This window comes from Lactuca serriola, chromosome 9 (assembly GCF_051521515.1).
Source record: "Lactuca serriola cultivar US96UC23 chromosome 9, Lser_US96UC23_V15, whole genome shotgun sequence".
NCBI lineage: Eukaryota > Viridiplantae > Streptophyta > Magnoliopsida > Asterales > Asteraceae > Lactuca > Lactuca serriola.
Window position 1 is genome coordinate 68113694 of NC_136416.1, and position 17281 is coordinate 68130974.

The 17281-nt window shown below is 33.2% G+C and overlaps 2 protein-coding genes across 4 annotated transcripts; one reads left to right on the forward strand and one right to left on the reverse strand.

Moving 5' to 3' along the window:
* Nucleotides 1-4848: 4848 nt before the first annotated feature.
* Nucleotides 4849-7608, forward strand: LOC145073243 (LUC7 N terminus domain-containing protein). 3 transcript variants are annotated; one of them, XR_013691299.1, is made up of 10 exons: nucleotides 4849-5024; nucleotides 5236-5364; nucleotides 5706-5745; nucleotides 5833-5908; nucleotides 5995-6195; nucleotides 6280-6492; nucleotides 6570-6944; nucleotides 7099-7141; nucleotides 7227-7299; nucleotides 7378-7608. XR_013691299.1 is itself a non-coding variant. In XM_079019798.1 (8 exons), the coding sequence occupies exons 1-7, from the start codon at nucleotides 4982-4984 to the stop codon at nucleotides 6894-6896; spliced, it is 1029 nt and encodes a 342-aa protein (XP_078875924.1). In that variant the 5' UTR covers nucleotides 4849-4981; the 3' UTR covers nucleotides 6897-6944; nucleotides 7065-7197. The 3 variants fall into 3 exon arrangements, 2 of the variants coding, with proteins under 2 accessions (XP_078875924.1, XP_078875923.1); XM_079019798.1 differs by lacking the exons at nucleotides 7227-7299; nucleotides 7378-7608 and having other exon boundaries at nucleotides 7065-7197; XM_079019797.1 differs by lacking the exons at nucleotides 7227-7299; nucleotides 7378-7608 and having other exon boundaries at nucleotides 7099-7197.
* A 3844-nt stretch (nucleotides 7609-11452) lies between these two features.
* EYE (conserved oligomeric Golgi complex component-related / COG complex component-like protein) lies at nucleotides 11453-16208 on the reverse strand. The gene is made up of 10 exons (XM_079018823.1): nucleotides 15883-16208; nucleotides 15211-15300; nucleotides 14962-15081; nucleotides 14758-14859; nucleotides 14418-14695; nucleotides 14202-14347; nucleotides 13918-14116; nucleotides 13184-13838; nucleotides 12002-12334; nucleotides 11453-11929 (listed from the first exon to the last, which is right to left on the reverse strand). The coding sequence occupies exons 1-10, from the start codon at nucleotides 16165-16167 to the stop codon at nucleotides 11654-11656; spliced, it is 2484 nt and encodes an 827-aa protein (XP_078874949.1). The 5' UTR covers nucleotides 16168-16208; the 3' UTR covers nucleotides 11453-11653.
* Between the last annotated feature and the right edge of the window lie 1073 nt (nucleotides 16209-17281).

Here is a 17281-nt window from a genome sequence, read left to right on the forward strand (position 1 = left end):
GAAACTCATATTAGTTGAGAATTGTTCTTCAAATTGGGTTTTAGATCCTTCTTCCTTCCATAATCTTTTATCTCCTGAAACCTTTTGTCTCCGAAAAGTTTGGCATCCGCATAGAAGACTCTTTCGACGTGTTCCACATTATAGAGATCCAACAATAACTCATCATACTTTAACTTTGGGTACCCGGTTAATGTTTCTAACATAGATCGTGACATTTATATCAAAATAATGTTAATTATTCCTAGTTGTACTTATTTGTATGTCATAGTTTGTTAACTATTAGTTGCATATTCTTTAGTTTCATGATAATTTTATTTTTTTATATTTGTTGATGTGAATTACTTTTTGAAAATTTATGCATTATATCGTGATTATATATATGTTTTTTACTATATATGACTTTGCATGATTAATGATGTTGTTTATAGTATTATAATATAACATACTAATCTTATTCAACATAATCTATTATAAGTCATAATTTAACTTGTTTAATCATTTACAAAGTGAGTTGTATATATGGATGAATATTAATTATTCTTGCATATATGTTTGTTATAGAAATATGTGTTTGAAGCTGGCTTCTACATCAAAGAACATTGTTGCGAAACTTTAATAAGGGTATTAAACTAAATGTGGAAAAGTTTGAAATATGGAACATGAAAATCCAGTATGTATTGGAAGAACAAGAGTATTACAAGGTTCTTACTGAAATCATGGAGGAACCTCAGGGAAAGAAACACAATCACCATAAGAAAAATGTATCATACTTTAGCTACCAAGTTTGGTGTAACATTCATTACTAAATTGAATGCTAATACAACGATGGCTAATTAACTACACTCATAATTATTATTACACTCTTTTTTTTCTTACAATTAGGTTATATATATATATATATATATATATATATATATATATATATATATATATATATATATATATGGCTAGGTTATAATGTGGATTGACAACTATTGTGTGAACGTGTGGATAATGCTATTTTATGAAAATTGATAAGAGAATATGTTGTTTAGTAATGTGAATACGTTCAATCTCACATAACTATTGTTATTTTAATGGATTCTCACGTCTATTTTATGAAAATTGATAAGAGAATATGTTGTTTAGTAATGTGAATACGTTCAATCTCACATAACTATTGTTATTTTAATGGATTCTCACGTTCACACAATAGTTGTCAATCCACATTATAACCTAGCCATATATATATATATATATATATATATATATATATATATATATATATATAACCTAATTGTAAGAAAAAAAAGAGTGTAATAATAATTATGAGCGTAGTTAATTAGCCATCGTTGTATTAGCATTCAATTTAGTAATGAATGTTACACCAAACTTGGTAGCTAAAGTATGATACATTTTTCTTATGTTGATTGTGTTTCTTTCCCTGAGGTTCCTCCATGATTTCAGTAAGAACCTTGTGATACTCTTGTTCTTCCAATACATACTGGATTTTCATGTTCCATATTTCAAACGTTTCCACATTTAGTTTAATACCCTTATTAAAGTTTCGCAACAATGTTCTTTGATGTAGAAGCCAGCTTCGAACACATATTTCTATAACAAACATATATGCAAGAATAATTAATATTCATCCATATATACAACTCACTTTGTAAATGATTAAACAAGTTAAATTATGACTTATAATAGATTATGTTGAATAAGATTAATATGTTATATTATAATACTATAAACAACATCATTAATCATGCAAAGTCATATATAGTAAAAAACATATATATAATCACGATATAATGCATAAATTTTCAAAAAGTAATTCACATCAACAAATATAAAAAAATAAAATTATCATGAAACTAAAGAATATGCAACTAATAGTTAACAAACTATGACATACAAATAAGTACAACTAGGAATACTTAACATTTTTAATGGATTCTCAACAATTCTAATTTATTTTTGTTCTCATTCATCATTTTTTATTTATTTTAATTCTTACAGAATACGACTCAATAAACATCCTTATAACATTATGACATAATGAGAATAATTAAAAAAAGTGTAGAATAACTTTATAGACAATTTAATTAGTGAAAATGCTTAATAATTAAAATAATTATATAAGATTGAACGTATTCATATTATCAAACAACATATTTTCTTTGTAATTTTCATAGAATAGTATTATCCACACGTCCACACAATAGATGTCAATCCACATTTGAACCTAGCTCTCTCTCTCTCTCTCTCTCTATATATATATATATATATATATATATATATATATATATATATGAGAAAAGTGAATATACCCTTAAGGGTATATAAACTTATGTACCCAAACTTACCATAATACGTCGTTTTTTTATATATTCATTATAATGTTCTTAAACTTCAACCCTTAACTTGATTTGCTTTCAAGATTTTTGAAATTTCACTATTATCTTCGTTTTACATCACATATTTATGCCGAACACCTACTAGTATATATATATATATATATATATATATATATATATATATATATAGTTAAAAATAAAAATTAAGTAAGAGGAAGATAAATGTAAAATTTATAAAAATCTTGGAATTAAATTATGTTAGAAGTTGAATTAGAAGAACATTTGACAATTACAATGTGTATATATGATACAAAACGACGTAAGATTGTGAGTTTTGGTACCTAAACTTATATACCCTTAAAAGTATATTCACTTTTCCACATATATATATATATATATATATATATATATATATATATATATATATATATATATATATATATATATATAAGATATAAAGGAGTTAACCTAGATAATCTAGGAACCAATGTTGGCCCATGCATTGACCCCTATGATACAAGATTCAGATACAATGTCAACGTGTTCTCCAAGATAAGAGTTTCAAAAAGTGTCATGCTCCGAAATGTAATACAAACATTTCAAAGAAACTTATATTAGTTGAGAACTGTTCTTCAAATTGAATTTTAGATCCTTCTTCCTTCCATAATCTTTTATCTCCTGAAACCTTATGTCTCCAAAAGTTTGGCATCCGCATAGAAGATGTGTTCCACGTTACGGAGTTACAACAATAACTCATCGGACTTTAACTTTGGGTACCTCGTTAATGTTTCTAACATAGATCATGATATTTATATCAAATATTAAATGTTAAGTATTCCTAGTTGTACTTATTTGTATGACATATTGTTTAGGTTCGTGATAATTTTATTTTTTATATTTGTTGATGTGAATTACTTTCTAAATTTTAAGTGTTATATCATGATTATAGATATGTTTTTTACTATATTGGATTTGCATGATTAATGATGTTGTTTATAGTATTATAATATAACGTACTCTTATTTTTCACCATAATTTATTATAAGTCCTAATTTAACTTATTTAATCATTTATGAACTGGGTTGTATATATGAATGAATATTAATTATTGTTGCATATATGTTTGTTATAGAACTCTGTGTTTAAACCTGACTTCTACATTAAAGAACATTGTTGTGAAACTTTAACAAGGGTATCAAACTAAATGTGGAAAAACTTAAGTATTCCCAGTTGTGCTTATTTGTATGACATATTGTTTAGGTTCGTGATAATTTTATTTTTTATATTTGTTGATGTGAATTACTTTCTAAATTTTAAGTGTTATATCATGATTATAGATATGTTTTTTACTATATTGGATTTGCATAATTAATGATGTTGTTTATAGTATTATAATATAAAGTACTCTTCTTTTTCACCATAATTTATTATAAGTCATAATGACCCCTATGATAGAATATTCAACCACAATGTTATCGTATTCTCCAAGACAAGAGTTTCGAAAAGTCGCATGCTCTGAAATGTAATAACAAACATTTTGGAGAAACTTATCTTAGTTGAGAATTGTTCTTCAAATTGAGTTTTAGATCCTTCTTCCTTCCACAATCTTTTATTTCATGAAACCTTTTGTCTCTAAAAAGTTTGGCTTCCGCATAGAAAACTCTTTTGACGTGTTCCATATTATGGAGCTACAACGCTAACTATATCAGACTTCTCATTTAGACTCAACACCTTAATAGCTCTCATCCACCGTCTAATTTTGATTATTAAGAAATGAGTGATAAATGATAATCAAGTGTGCTCCCTCAGCCTCCGGTCTCCAATCTCGTATCTAATTTGGACCCCTGACCTATATTTAATCTTATTTCTTTTCTTAAAAATTTGGTTATAAGTTACATTGTCCTTTCAAATTATAAACAAGGTAGTGAAATAGTATGATTAATTATTTTTTAATATATTCTTACTTTTTAAATGATATATATTGTTTGAGTCTTAATGTTAGTAGTTGCTTTCAATTTTATTAGTCTCTTATAAACAATCGTGAGATAAATTTCACATATAGATTGTCATCTATGTAAAACAATTGTTAACTCTTAAGTGGAGATGCAAATGTCTATATCATACTTTTGTACCTAGTTTTTAGAATTAGGGAATTGTATATAAAACCTAAAACTAGTTTGTTTGTTTGAATTCTTTTATTTAAAAAATTGATTCACCCATATAAAATATACTGTATACGTTAAATCGACTTACATGATAGCATAAAATTATTGCACTTTATATAGATTAATTTTTTTTAAGTGGAATGTGCTATGGAAAATTGATAAAACATTTAGATCTAGTATAATTAAATAATTATCGTTTACAAAATAAATGATAATAGTTGGTAGTTGCAACATTTTTTCATACTAACAGGGGTTAAAGATAACCGAGCACCCAAACAGGTGTACTCCTCGACATTGATACTTATTTTACGCCCCTTTCATTTGATTGCATCGCCTTAAAATTTATCATGATGAAACCCTAGACAGAATCCCAATTCGTCACCATAAACCCCGTCAGCTCTCCCTCATCCTACTCGATCTTCTACTAAGTAATCAATTAGGGTTTCATACATTCTTTGCTTACCTGCAATCCGAGTCATGGACGCCCAAAGAGCATTGCTAGATGAGCTTATGGGTTCAGGTTTATATTTTCTATATGTTCTTGCACAATCCTTGTCATTCTCGTGTTTATGTTTTCGGTTTTAATTGGTTTTAATTTTGGGATTTTGGATTTGGATTAAGCTTAAGTCCATCTCAATTGGTGCATGTTAGGACCTAAAATTTTGAAACCCTAATTATCTGAATTGATGTGATGACTTATGTTTTTTTTGGTTATCGGTGGTGTATTTTAGCTCGCAATTTGACTGAAGAAGAGAGAAGGGGACACAAGGAGATCTCTTGGGATGATAAGGAAGTATGTGGCTTCTACATGGTGAAATTTTGCCCACACGATCTGTTCGTGAACACTCGAAGTGATCTAGGTGGGTTTTGCATTAGCTCCCTATATTGTATTCAACTAGCTTCTCTATGTTAATGTTCGGAAAGATTGAAAAATAAAATTTGTCTGTTTAACAACTCTCCTTTTTGTCCCTTTCAAGCTTCAAAAAGGTGTACTTATATTTAAATAAAAGAATTTCAATGGAAAACTCAAAACAGTAATTGATAAAGCAAACCACAACAATAGTTGCCTTGAAATTGGGACTATCAACTTAGACGATTTAACTTAACATGCTACATTAGGCAGAATTTTATGAATGACTATTGAAAGAGTTATGGATTCTTTATCATGAAGTTATGGATTCTGTATTATTTCTTTTCTCAGGTCCATGCCCTAAAATCCATGATCCGAAGTTGAAAGAAAGGTAACAAATTGAACTCTGAAACATGTTTTATAAACTGTAATAGACTGTTATTCAAATCTAATTTCTTTTTTCTTTTTTGCTTTATAGCTTTGAGAGTTCTCCAAGGCATGATTCTTATGTGCCAAGATTTGAAGCAGAACTTGCTCATTTCTGTGAAAAATTGGTAAGAAGTCTTTCACATAGATTTGATATGATACTTCTTGTTACATAATATGGTAAGATTTTTATATTTTCTTGCAACAATTTCAGGTGATGGACTTAGATAGGAGAGTTAGACGTGGACGTGAGAGACTTGCTCAAGAGGTTGAAGTTCCTCCTCCTCCTCCAATTCCAGCTGAGAAATCCGAACAACTATCTGTTCTAGAAGAAAAAATCAAGAACCTTCTAGAATCAGTGGAGGCACTTGGGGAAGCTGGAAAGGTGGATGAAGCTGAAGCACTCATGAGAAAGGTACTAAAAGTAAAAGGGTTCTTCTTGGTTTCTAAAAAAAACTTTGATTTTTGATTCTTGAATCTTGATTCCCATTTTGTACAGGTGGATCTGCTTAACATTGAGAAAACCGCATTGACCCTTCAACCACAGAATGAAAAAGTTCTAATGCTTGCTCAAGAAAAGAAAATGGCTCTTTGTGAAACATGTGGTTCCTTTTTGATAGCAAATGATGCTCTTGAAAGAACCCAATCCCATGTCACTGGAAAACAGCATATCGGTTATGGATTGGTCAGAGATTTCCTTTCTGAATACAAAGTAAGCAAATTTCAAGATTCAAAATCTTGATTTCTTCTTTTTTATAAAATTCATTGTGAATGTGAATGTGATTGCAGGAGGCAAAGGAGAAGGCAAGGGAAGAGGAAAGATTAGCAAGGGAGAAAGAAGCAGAAGAAAGAAGGAAACAAAGAGAAAAAGAAATTGAAGGTAAACACAGAAGTGGATCTGCTGACAGGGACAAGAATCGTTACAGTGACAGGTCATCACGCGATCGAAACCGAGGATCTCGGGATTCTGGAAGAACATCGGATCGTAGGGCCCACAACAACAGTTACAGAAATGGAGGTGGTGGGGACAGGAGAGGGGATAGATACAGGGACAGAAGCAGGTCTCATTCCCCTAGACATGGTGGAAGAAGGAGGTCATCCAGAAGTCCGTATTAGTGAGAGAGAAAGATTGTAGAAAAATCAAAAATGTCAAAGTCAGAAGAGGTAGACCTTTTTTTTTCAAAAAAAAAAAAAAATTCTATATAACTTCTCGTAATAGAAATTCTATGAATGCGTGTGTTTTGGAGTCTTAAACTGTGTTATGGTTTTTGTTCATGGGAGAAGTGAAGTGAAGTGAACCTGTTTTTTGTTCTCACAGCTTTGTTGAGATATAACTAAAGGAGAAAAAGAGTCTAAGGGAGGTATTTTACTTAAATTGTTGTTGCATAATAATAATAATAATCATCTGTTTTCATAATCTTTGGTTGGTGACTAATTGTTTTAAAGGGTAGTTTATACAAAAATAGAACACAAAGATTTGGTGAAAGAAATCATCATGATGGTTTTCCCATGGTTTGAGGTAACCACCCACAATTAAATCTTCAATCTTTACAATATCACCATGTTGTGAGGTTTATGAATGATATGCTGCATGCAGCCTCTGAATCTGAAGTTGCTTTTTGTATGTGTTGAATGATTCTTTTACAAAAAAGGTGTTGAAGAAGCTCATAGAGGTAACCAAAGCTTGAAACTTGAAACTGTAACATTTTGTTTTTGCAGGGAAGTTAGATCACATTTGTGATCCGTTTAATACTTTGCTATTAAACTGTTTTGATTATTTGGGATAGTATTAAGGTTGAAAATTTACAAGAGTTTTATGTTTTTAGAATGTATTTGAGATATTTCAAACATTTTTTTCAATATAAACTTTGTAAAATGTTGATGTCTTCATTTAGATCATAAAGTTTTTGAGATCTTCTATCCAAGGATCTTAATCTAGGCATTTTGCCATCCCGAACCAACTTTGATTAATTTGAGTGTAAAAAGTTATTGGGAAAAAGAAAAACCTCCTTTGTACAAACACCAAATTTTTCTTTATTTTCATGAATTGAGTTTCATGTTTCTTTAGTCATTGACACTTTTATGGTAAGTGTCAAGTTTTAGTTTTAACTTGTTAAATAAGTTGGGTTTTAATTAAAACATGATGAGAATAATGAAATGTAACGTGATAGGAGATGTCAATGATGTTTATGTAGAGCGTAATATGAGATATCATTTTGATACATAGGGGAAGGTGATTGTGCACATACAAAGGTCTAGGGTTGTAGGAAAGTCTTTTGAATTGGTTCTAAATAGATTGGTGTTGTGGTGTTGTGCATTTTATTTAATAATCAAACTATAAATAATAATAATAATAATAATAATAAAAAGATAAAATAAGAAAAGACAAAATAAAGGAAAGTTTGTCATTCCACAAGTTAGCCTGTAAATTTTTTAAACCACATAAATGAGCAATGTCAAAGAAGCATTATTTTCATAGGTATTTGTAGGCATCATGCGCAACACAATTACAAATACACAAAGCAACTCGTTATTGTATTATTGTTGAGTGTAATGTTGAAGTTAGCGATTTATCTTCTCTACACAAACACAAATCATGATGTTGATATAGAATTTAGAATTTTTCATAATCACACGGTTTCACCATGGCTCCAAATCATAAGACGCCAAGTCGAAAACGCAAAGTCCAAATCTGAAAGGCAAAAGACTAGTTAGTACCTATATACGACCTTAGAAGGTCTTCATCCTTTGATAATAGACTAATTTTATCCTCTTTTAAGTTCATGTCAAGAATGAGTCCCAATTGGGCAACCCTACTAAATCCTGTCTCAAAAAATAAAAATAGGAGAAAAATGCAAATTTGGTCCATGTGCCGTTTTTTTAGGTTTTGGTCTATATTCAAAAATGGCAAATTTGGTCCTGTTAGTCGGTTTCATTATGGCTTTGGTCCCTGGATATAACCCCTCTCATCCGTTAACTCAACCTATGTGCCTCTCATGTGAGTGTATTTTAGTCATTTTACATCTCATCTCTCCTTAATCTATGACTTTCATCCGTGAAGAACCTACATTTGTGACAAACATCTATCTTGATTGTGTCTTTCCTATCATTCAAACTCACAATCATCAACAAGTTCACGATCTTCAAGCTCTCACTCTCTTCTCACCAATGACATCATCACCTAATCAAATGTACTTCAAATAACTTTTTTATTTGTTTCAGACATGATAGTTATGATGATGATTACACACGCATTGTTCATATTAAAATTGGACGATTTTACAAAACACCCAAAGATTTAACTTTGGGAAAAAAAACCGAACTACATTTAAACGTCAAAAAAAAAAAAGCTTAAAACTTGAACCTTTAACTTTCAAAACCATAAACCTTCAAACCTAACGTGAACCTTCAAAACATTGAACCCTATCAAGAATTTCCATCTCATGCTTCACTCTATGACCAAATACCTACAAAAGATTAATCATCGCCACAAGGATCTCCAAATCTTTAGCTCTAGATCCCAAGAAATAAAGTTGTGTGATTTACCTTCGAAGTCCTTTCATAGATCATATTTTATTTCACCGATAAGTTGGGACTTAATTCTCAATTTTCCCGCCATTGATTGTTAGTTAGAAAAGATAGGGTTTTTTTTTGAAGCTTAAGTAATATTTGAATATGTTTTTTTATGTGTGGATTATGGTTGTTTATAAGTACAAGCTCATTACCCATTATTAGTTATTACACTAAAAAGACCCTTTGGTTGTTTCATATGCGTAGATCACAATTATTGTTTAAACACTGGATTTATTTGTTTAGGAAATGAATGCCATAATTACATACATATCTAGAGCCTAGCAGAAATAATATCTCAAGGAACTATTTATATACTCTTTTATATGCTTATAAAAAGTCATACATTAGCCATACATATCTAGTATATCACATAATACTATGAATCTATTTCACAATTTCTTTATCATTTAGATTCGTAATTGCCAACATCCACCTTACCAATGAAGAATACATGCACTAGATTGCATCCTATTCTTCAGAGGAGATCAGGAAACATAATGATCTTTAATGTTGAAAAGACTTAATTATTTTGTTATTTCCATCCATAGCGACAACGAGGCACATGGTTCCTAAGTATCCCAATACTTACTTATTTTCTTGATGATGATGATGATGATCGGGATGGATTTACGTTATAGAACCGGTGTGTTAAACCTTAAATACTCGAACTTGGAATAGTTGGCGTCTTCAATTTTGACGACCCTAATACGCCATTGAAATTCATAAAAGCATATGACCACAAACATATTTTTGCATGATTTGGTGGTCTTATAATGAAAACATTCATCCGACTCTATATTCAAATCTTCTTTATCGTTAAACATTTGACGAAACGAGACATGTGAAGTATGCTCATAGCACAATGGCATTTTATGAATGATAGCTGGTTCTAGGTTAATCGATAAAGGAGGCATACACCAGAAAACATTGAAATCTTTATTACCTTTGTTTGCTTCATTCTCCACATCATAATCATTCATTCGAATATATTTTACCCACTAAATCACCAACAATATTCTCCTTGTAGGATATATCTTTACAATAATCATAATTTTCTCTGCATAAGGATGGAGATGGGTCTGCTTTAGAATCATTAAGCAAAAAGATACGGGCTCCATTTGCAGTCCTTGATGCACCAATAATATCACATGTAGGTTCCTCATTGAGAACATTCTTATATTTACATGGGTTAACATAATCCAAAGGCCTAATATGAGAAATCATCATAGTTGGGACTTGATTGCTACTGGTTGTTGATCCCTTGAACTCTATGCACCAAAATCGACAGCATACAACATAGTTGTATGTGAATACACATAACGAACAGTATCTAAATAGTCATTTACCTCATCATCTAGATCTTTTATATTTATATGATAATATTATCAACACACGTAATTTTATAGCCACCAAATTAATCAATCCATAATAGGTTACATCCAAAGGCAAATTCTAAGTGTGATTATTGTTAACATTTGTTGGACATATACTCCCAAACACCATTAACATTCTCTCACATCCCTCCACTATAAGGAACTACTTTAATATTACCATTTTGTTAATTTATGATTGATTTAAATTTAAATAAATAGGAAGATAAATATAATAGAATAAACTGATAGTAGGATTTTGAAATACGTATCTATCTATAAAGACAGCTAAATTGCGAAATTAAAACATATTGCTAATCATTTGCGATGGATGATATGATATGATTTATTTTTATTTTTTTTAAATTTAGTAAACGACAATGTTACTTCAAATTACCAAATGACCATATATTTCTTAAAAGAACCAAACAACCATGTTTTTTCTTAGAAATGCCAAAAGACAATATTGAAAGTTACAAACGATAATATCACAAAAAGACATTAAATAATTTATCAAGCAATGTGTAAGAGCCATTTTCATCGACCAAAATGTCTACATAGTTGACAGTAGGAACGGATTGTCTGACAACATGAGCAGATGCTATGAATAATTTAGCTATGGGCAAGTAGAATCCTTTAGATAACACATCATCCATATTTGCAACACCAAAAAAATTTCAACACCTCTAATGTTGAGATAAGGGAAATGACAATTGTGCATGCAGAAACTTGATTGAAACCCGTTGGTGTATTTCTTTTCTAACTGTCTGAAATGTACGCACTGACTGTTTTATGTGTTCAATCCGACAAAATCATAATTCTCTTTAATCCATATATAAATGTCTCCACGAATAGTTATACCGAATTCACAACTACTCTCATCTATAAATACAACTCAAAAATCCAAACATCTCTTACATTACCTCATCATCATTCAAGGCTCACTCTTCGCATCTTACACACAAGGTTAGCTGTAGGAACATCAAGACTTTCCAAATCATTTTTCATCACATCCTTCAACTGATCCCTTGGTGTTGATAAACAAGTATGAAACGTAGCCAAAATCGGTGGAATCGGCATCGACAATGCCGACAGCACATTGCTTAGATACTCGATATCCACCGACAGCTGTTGGGCCCCACGTTCCGTTATATACTGAATACCCCTCAGTTGCTCCATAAACAAACCCGCAGCACCTTCTGCCACCTATTTCATCATCATCATCATCAATACTCAATTATTTATTATGATTATGATTATGGTTATGATTATGATTACCTTAAACATCCATTCTGTTGCGAAGAATTGTGCTTCTTCAGCATTGGCATCATTGTTTGAAATGGTTTCGGCTAGTGGTTCGAGTTGTTGGGGTAAAGTGAGAAGGTATTCACCTACTGTTGTTATGTATGATTGGGCGTATGCACTGAAGCTTGGAAGGTGAAAGGTGGTTTGTTCCTCTACGGATGACCATATGGGTAGATTTGATACACCATTCAATTGCTTTCTTACTTTGGATATAAGGACATCGTACACAAGCTCGTTTACAGTGTCCACAAATGCGGATACTCTTTGAGATGCAATTGGAAGTGCGTGGAACCGTGGATCTTTTGACTGGTTTAGAAAGAAAATGTTGAAAACAAAGATCATCAAAATTACAAGTTTAGTCCATGTGGTTTCATTTTGTTGCAGTTTTGCTCCTGTTTTGAGTAATTACAAAAATGGTCCCTATGCTTCTTGGTTTTTAGAGATTTAAGTTAAAAAATAGAACATTTTTATTTCTGGTCCTTATTTCAAGGTTTCATATCGATTTTGGTCCTTATTTCAAGGTTCCAAGGACCAAAATTGAAATGAAAAATTAATATACGGAACAAAACTGAAAAAAGAAATCAATTTTGGACTAAGCGCTGTAAAAAAATCAAAAATTGTACTCTGATAGTTTGTCCTATTTAGAATAAAATAAAGTACATAATAATCTAAAACACAATTTAATAATAAAATTAGGGTTTTATGCAGAAAAGTCTTATTATTTTGAGAATTTTTTTGATTAAGTCCTAAATCTTTTTTTTTTTAACAGAAAAGTCCTGGTTATTTAACATTTTGCCCAAATTAATGAAAAAGTCTTTTTTTTTTAAATTTTAACAGAAAATGACAGATTATGTGATCTTCACAAAATAACGGGACTTTTCTGTTAAAAAAAAAAAGATTTAGGACTTTACCAAAAAATTTCCCAAAAGAATGGGAATTTTCTGAGTAAATTACATAGTTCTTCAGGGTTTGGTCCAAGGGGAAAATCGTCATTTTAAATTTTTACGACACAGGGACCAAAAACTACAACAATATGAACCCACACGGACAAAATTTGTAACAAAAACGGAATTTTGGACTAAGCCTATCAGTTTGAGTATACCAAAGGGACCAAATTTGTAACTTTAACAGAAAAGATAAAAAAAAAAAAGTTACCTGCTCCAAAAGATTAAAAAGCTTGCGGGCTTTTTCTGGAGCATCAAACAGCCGCAAAGCCGCCATATCCAAAGCAGCTCTTCCAGCCATGGATAAATCTCCACCTCCATCAACTGTTTCATGTGATGAATTCGGGTCAATACTTGACCCGAATACAGCAGAGGACAAATTTGTGTTGAATCTAGCAAGTGTGGCCCGCAAGGAAGCTTCAAAAACAGATGACCTGTTGGACAAGCAATCTGCAACTGTGAGTATTTGCAATGCACCCTGGACATAAGACCATTCGTCCTCACTTGACATCTCAAACTTCCTCCCTTTTTCTATTCCTGTTTCCTTAGGGGCAACACCAACAACAACATCGACCCCACATACGATTCTTAAAGTTTTAAGGATGTCTTGTAGGGTTGAAATGAACTGCAGCATGACATCATCAAGGGCAAGAATGAGCTCATCGGCTTCGGATCCACCTGTAAAGCTGATGCATCGGTCAACAGAAGCTTCTAGAAGGACAATCACTTGTGGGACTGATTCTTCCATTCTTCTAACTGTTTCACTCAGCTCGATTCCTTGTGCTCCAACACCACGAGTAACAGCTCCTCTTAGGTCAATCCCTGTTATCTCGGATGACAGAGTGACACGCTCCATTTGTCCATACCTACATAACCAAGAATTGTAAAATTACGGAAATGCCCCTTGAATACAGAACGGATTTGGCTGATGTGTAGGTGGTGTACCTTTGTTTGTAGGATTCATAAGGGAGGTAGATTGCTTTAAGGGTGTCTCTTAATACGTTAAGATCAGATTCTCCAAAAAGGTGTTGTATGTTTCTTGCAAAACTTCCTGTCATATTGTGGAGATCGATTAATGTGTCTAGATGTTTTGTTTGTATTTTGACACCTTTTGGCATGTCCCCTGATAAGATATCTAATACACCTGAAATTGTAACATACTGCTGTTATATATGTGGTCAAAGATGTGGTCAAATCTAAGATGTAATGGAGGTTAAGATTATAATAACCTTTGGCTAAGGCTCTGGTTTCTGGAACTACATCTCCAGTTGCAAGGTTGATGCGTGAAACAAAGCTAGCACCCACAGCCACCATTGCTTCTATTAAAAGCTTGGGGACAAGAGTCTTGTAATCTTCAGGAAAAGCACGCATAGACCTGAAAGAAATGTAGTGTAATAAGTCATTTAAATGAGAATGTGAGTCAAATATGTGATAATCCTTAGTACCATTTCCACTCTTCTTCAAGATAAAGTAATAATTTATCATAGAAACTTGGTAGCCAACTGGGAAATGAAACTGTAGGTGGAGATTGATAATCATGAGAAGTTGATATGCTTTCAACTTGGTTTCTTTCGGTTCTTGTTTTAGTATGTTGTTGCTTCATTTCATAATCCTCCCATAGTTGTCTTATGGGTTTTAGATGGACTTTGGTGTAGTGAGACTCCAAGGACTTGTATCTTCCAATTCGAATGAGGATTTCCCTCATTTCTTGTGCAACCTTATCCTAAACAAAGAAAAGATATATAAATATTGGCGAATTCAGAAAGATTGTTCTTTAAAATTTACCTTGCGATTGGTTATTGCATCTGTTAGACGAGGTTGAACCATGGAGTCCAGTCTATCTTCTAACACTTCAAGTTGCTTTCTAATATTGGCAAATTCAGCAACCTGAAAGGGAAAAGGTGGATAAATTATTGTGATATTATGATGTTATCTATAAAGAGTTTTTGTTTTACATAAATGATACATGAGAAGTCAGTTGTCTTTTACCTCCCCAACAGCAGTCAAACAATGCCTCATGTTGGCTAAGGTTTCTGCTGCACGAGGAAGATCTTTACTTGCAAAAACATCCTCAACAGTGGAGCTTAATTGAGTTAGCCCCGCAGCATCCTATACATAAGCCATAATATATAAAGATCCAATACGTTTGAAGTATAAAAGGGCATAGTATTAAGAAAAAGATAACACAAATTATGGTAAACTAAACAGAAGAACTAAAGGAATCAAGTATATTTCCACCTGAAGTGTTTCATAAGCTGCTTCCATTCTCCGCTTGACTGTATCAACTTTAGCAAGGGTAGCTATTGATTCTGCTGATGAACCCTCTGCCTATAGATACAAATGAAGAATTACATGTAAGGTTAAGGTTATAGACACAGTATTTTGCTTCATGCTATTTGTATTCACTTACTATTCTAGCCAAGAGAGATGAAATATGCACAATTTGGCTATGTCTAAAACTGAACTTTCACACATTGCTTCCAGTTCCTATGCTTCAATCAATTACAGTATAATGGTGACCAAGTGAGGATCATGCCAAATGTCTATAGCATGACAAAGTAGAATGTTGAAACGGTGTTTACCTAATGATATTTTGATTCTAAAACTACTGGATGGACAATTCGTAGGACATTTAGGATGTATACAAACATGAATACTCCACAAAAATGTGTTTGATTTTAAAATATAACTGAACTCCATTAATACATCTCTCAAACGTCAAATTCCAAGATAAAACCCCAATCTAGCAGCAAAAGTGGATCAGCATTGCAGAATTAGCATATATCAATGGAATTACTGTGCGAAACAGTCGCACAATAGAACAAAGCTATATTCTCCTATAGATTGTGAAACCTTAATAGCAGTTAACAATTACGAGTGCGTATCTTGTGATCGACAATAAGATCTTACTTTTTTGAGCTTGAGGAGGATCGATCCGACGGATTGACGGAGGGAGAGAGCATCGTCGCGGAGGCGGATGACGTCACGGGTAGCGCGAGGGACACGGAGGATGGCGGCGGAGCTCTGTTCCTCGAGTGACGCGGCGATCTCCTCGGACACCATCTGTAGCTTCATCTCGAGATCCACTAGGTGCTTGTCTAAGGGATCCTGAGGATGCCGTGACTGGCAAGCATTGTTTATCCATTTCTTGGCATCGAATTTCTCGTCGGAGAACGATCCCAGATCTATCATCATCTTCTCCGACCACTGGAAATGTTTCAGTCGGTGAACTATGAAACTAACTATATTTGATGATATTTGCACCATGATCGTTTTAGTTTTGGATGTGTTGCGGTATTGTCCTCCAAATTTTATTTTTCATCACGTTTTGGTCCCCGAGAAAAAATATATATACAGAATGAGTTAACTTTGTTCTTTTTGTAGTACTAAAATCTTTCAACTTGCAAAAATAGTTATTTTGGCACCGATCAGGGATATATGTGCGCGGATGACAGTGGTGACTCCGCTATTAGAGCGGATTCGGGAAGCCCATCAGGAGGTCATGAAGAAGGAACACCGGAAGAGTGAGCACATAATGGGTCAGGTTTCCTCATTCGATTATGACAGCCGAGGATCATTGACACTACACCGTAGGGTGTGGGTGCCGTATCACGGAGGTGTGCGCCAGGTCTTGATGGAGGAGGCGCACAAATCCCGATTCTCCATTCATCCCGGGGCAACAAAGATGTATAGGGATCTTCGTTTAGACTATTGGTGGCCCTACGTGAAGCAGGATGTGGCTTGGTATGTGGAGCGGTGTCTGACCTGCAGGAAGGTCAAGGCCGAGCATCAGAGACCGCACGGCAAGATGCAGCCGTTGGATATCCCGTTGTGGAAATGGGAAAATATTACGATGGATTTTATCACGAAGCTTCCCAGGACCGTGCGAGGAGTGGATTCGATATAGGTCATCGTGGATCGATTGACCAAGAGCGCCCATTTTATTCCGATTCAGGAGAGCATATCGGCCGAAAAGTTGGCCGACATCTATATCCGGGAGATAGTGGTGCGGCACGGGGTGCCGGTATCAGTGATTTCAAATAGGGATGTGCGTTTCACTTCCAGGTTTTGGAAGAAGTTTCATGACGAGTTGGGCACTCGTCTGCATTTTAGCACCGCCTTTCACCCGCAGACAGATGGTCAGAGTGAGCGGACCATCCAGACTCTTGAGGATATGTTGCGGGCATGCGTGCTAGACTTCAGTGGTAATTGGGATACCTATCTTCCTCTAGCTGAGTTCTCATACAACAACAGCTATCATGCGAGTATTGACCGTCCTCCCTTCGAAATGTTGTACGGGAGAATGTGC

Excerpts from the sequence above, each read along its gene's own strand:
- EYE (XM_079018823.1), bottom strand. The coding sequence starts at position 16,167 with ATGATGATAGATCTGGGATCGTTCTCCGACGAGAAATTCGATGCCAAG. Across the intron at positions 15,082-15,210 it reads CAGCTTATGAAACACTTCAG|GATGCTGCGGGGCTAACTCA; the intron begins GTGGAAATATAC and ends GCTTATGTATAG. Across the intron at positions 14,117-14,201 it reads AACCAGAGCCTTAGCCAAAG|GTGTATTAGATATCTTATCA; the intron begins GTTATTATAATC and ends TTACAATTTCAG.
- LOC145073243 (XM_079019798.1), top strand. The coding sequence starts at position 4,982 with ATGGACGCCCAAAGAGCATTGCTAGATGAGCTTATGGGTTCAG. Across the intron at positions 5,025-5,235 it reads AGATGAGCTTATGGGTTCAG|CTCGCAATTTGACTGAAGAA; the intron begins GTTTATATTTTC and ends GGTGTATTTTAG. Across the intron at positions 5,909-5,994 it reads CTCATTTCTGTGAAAAATTG|GTGATGGACTTAGATAGGAG; the intron begins GTAAGAAGTCTT and ends CAACAATTTCAG.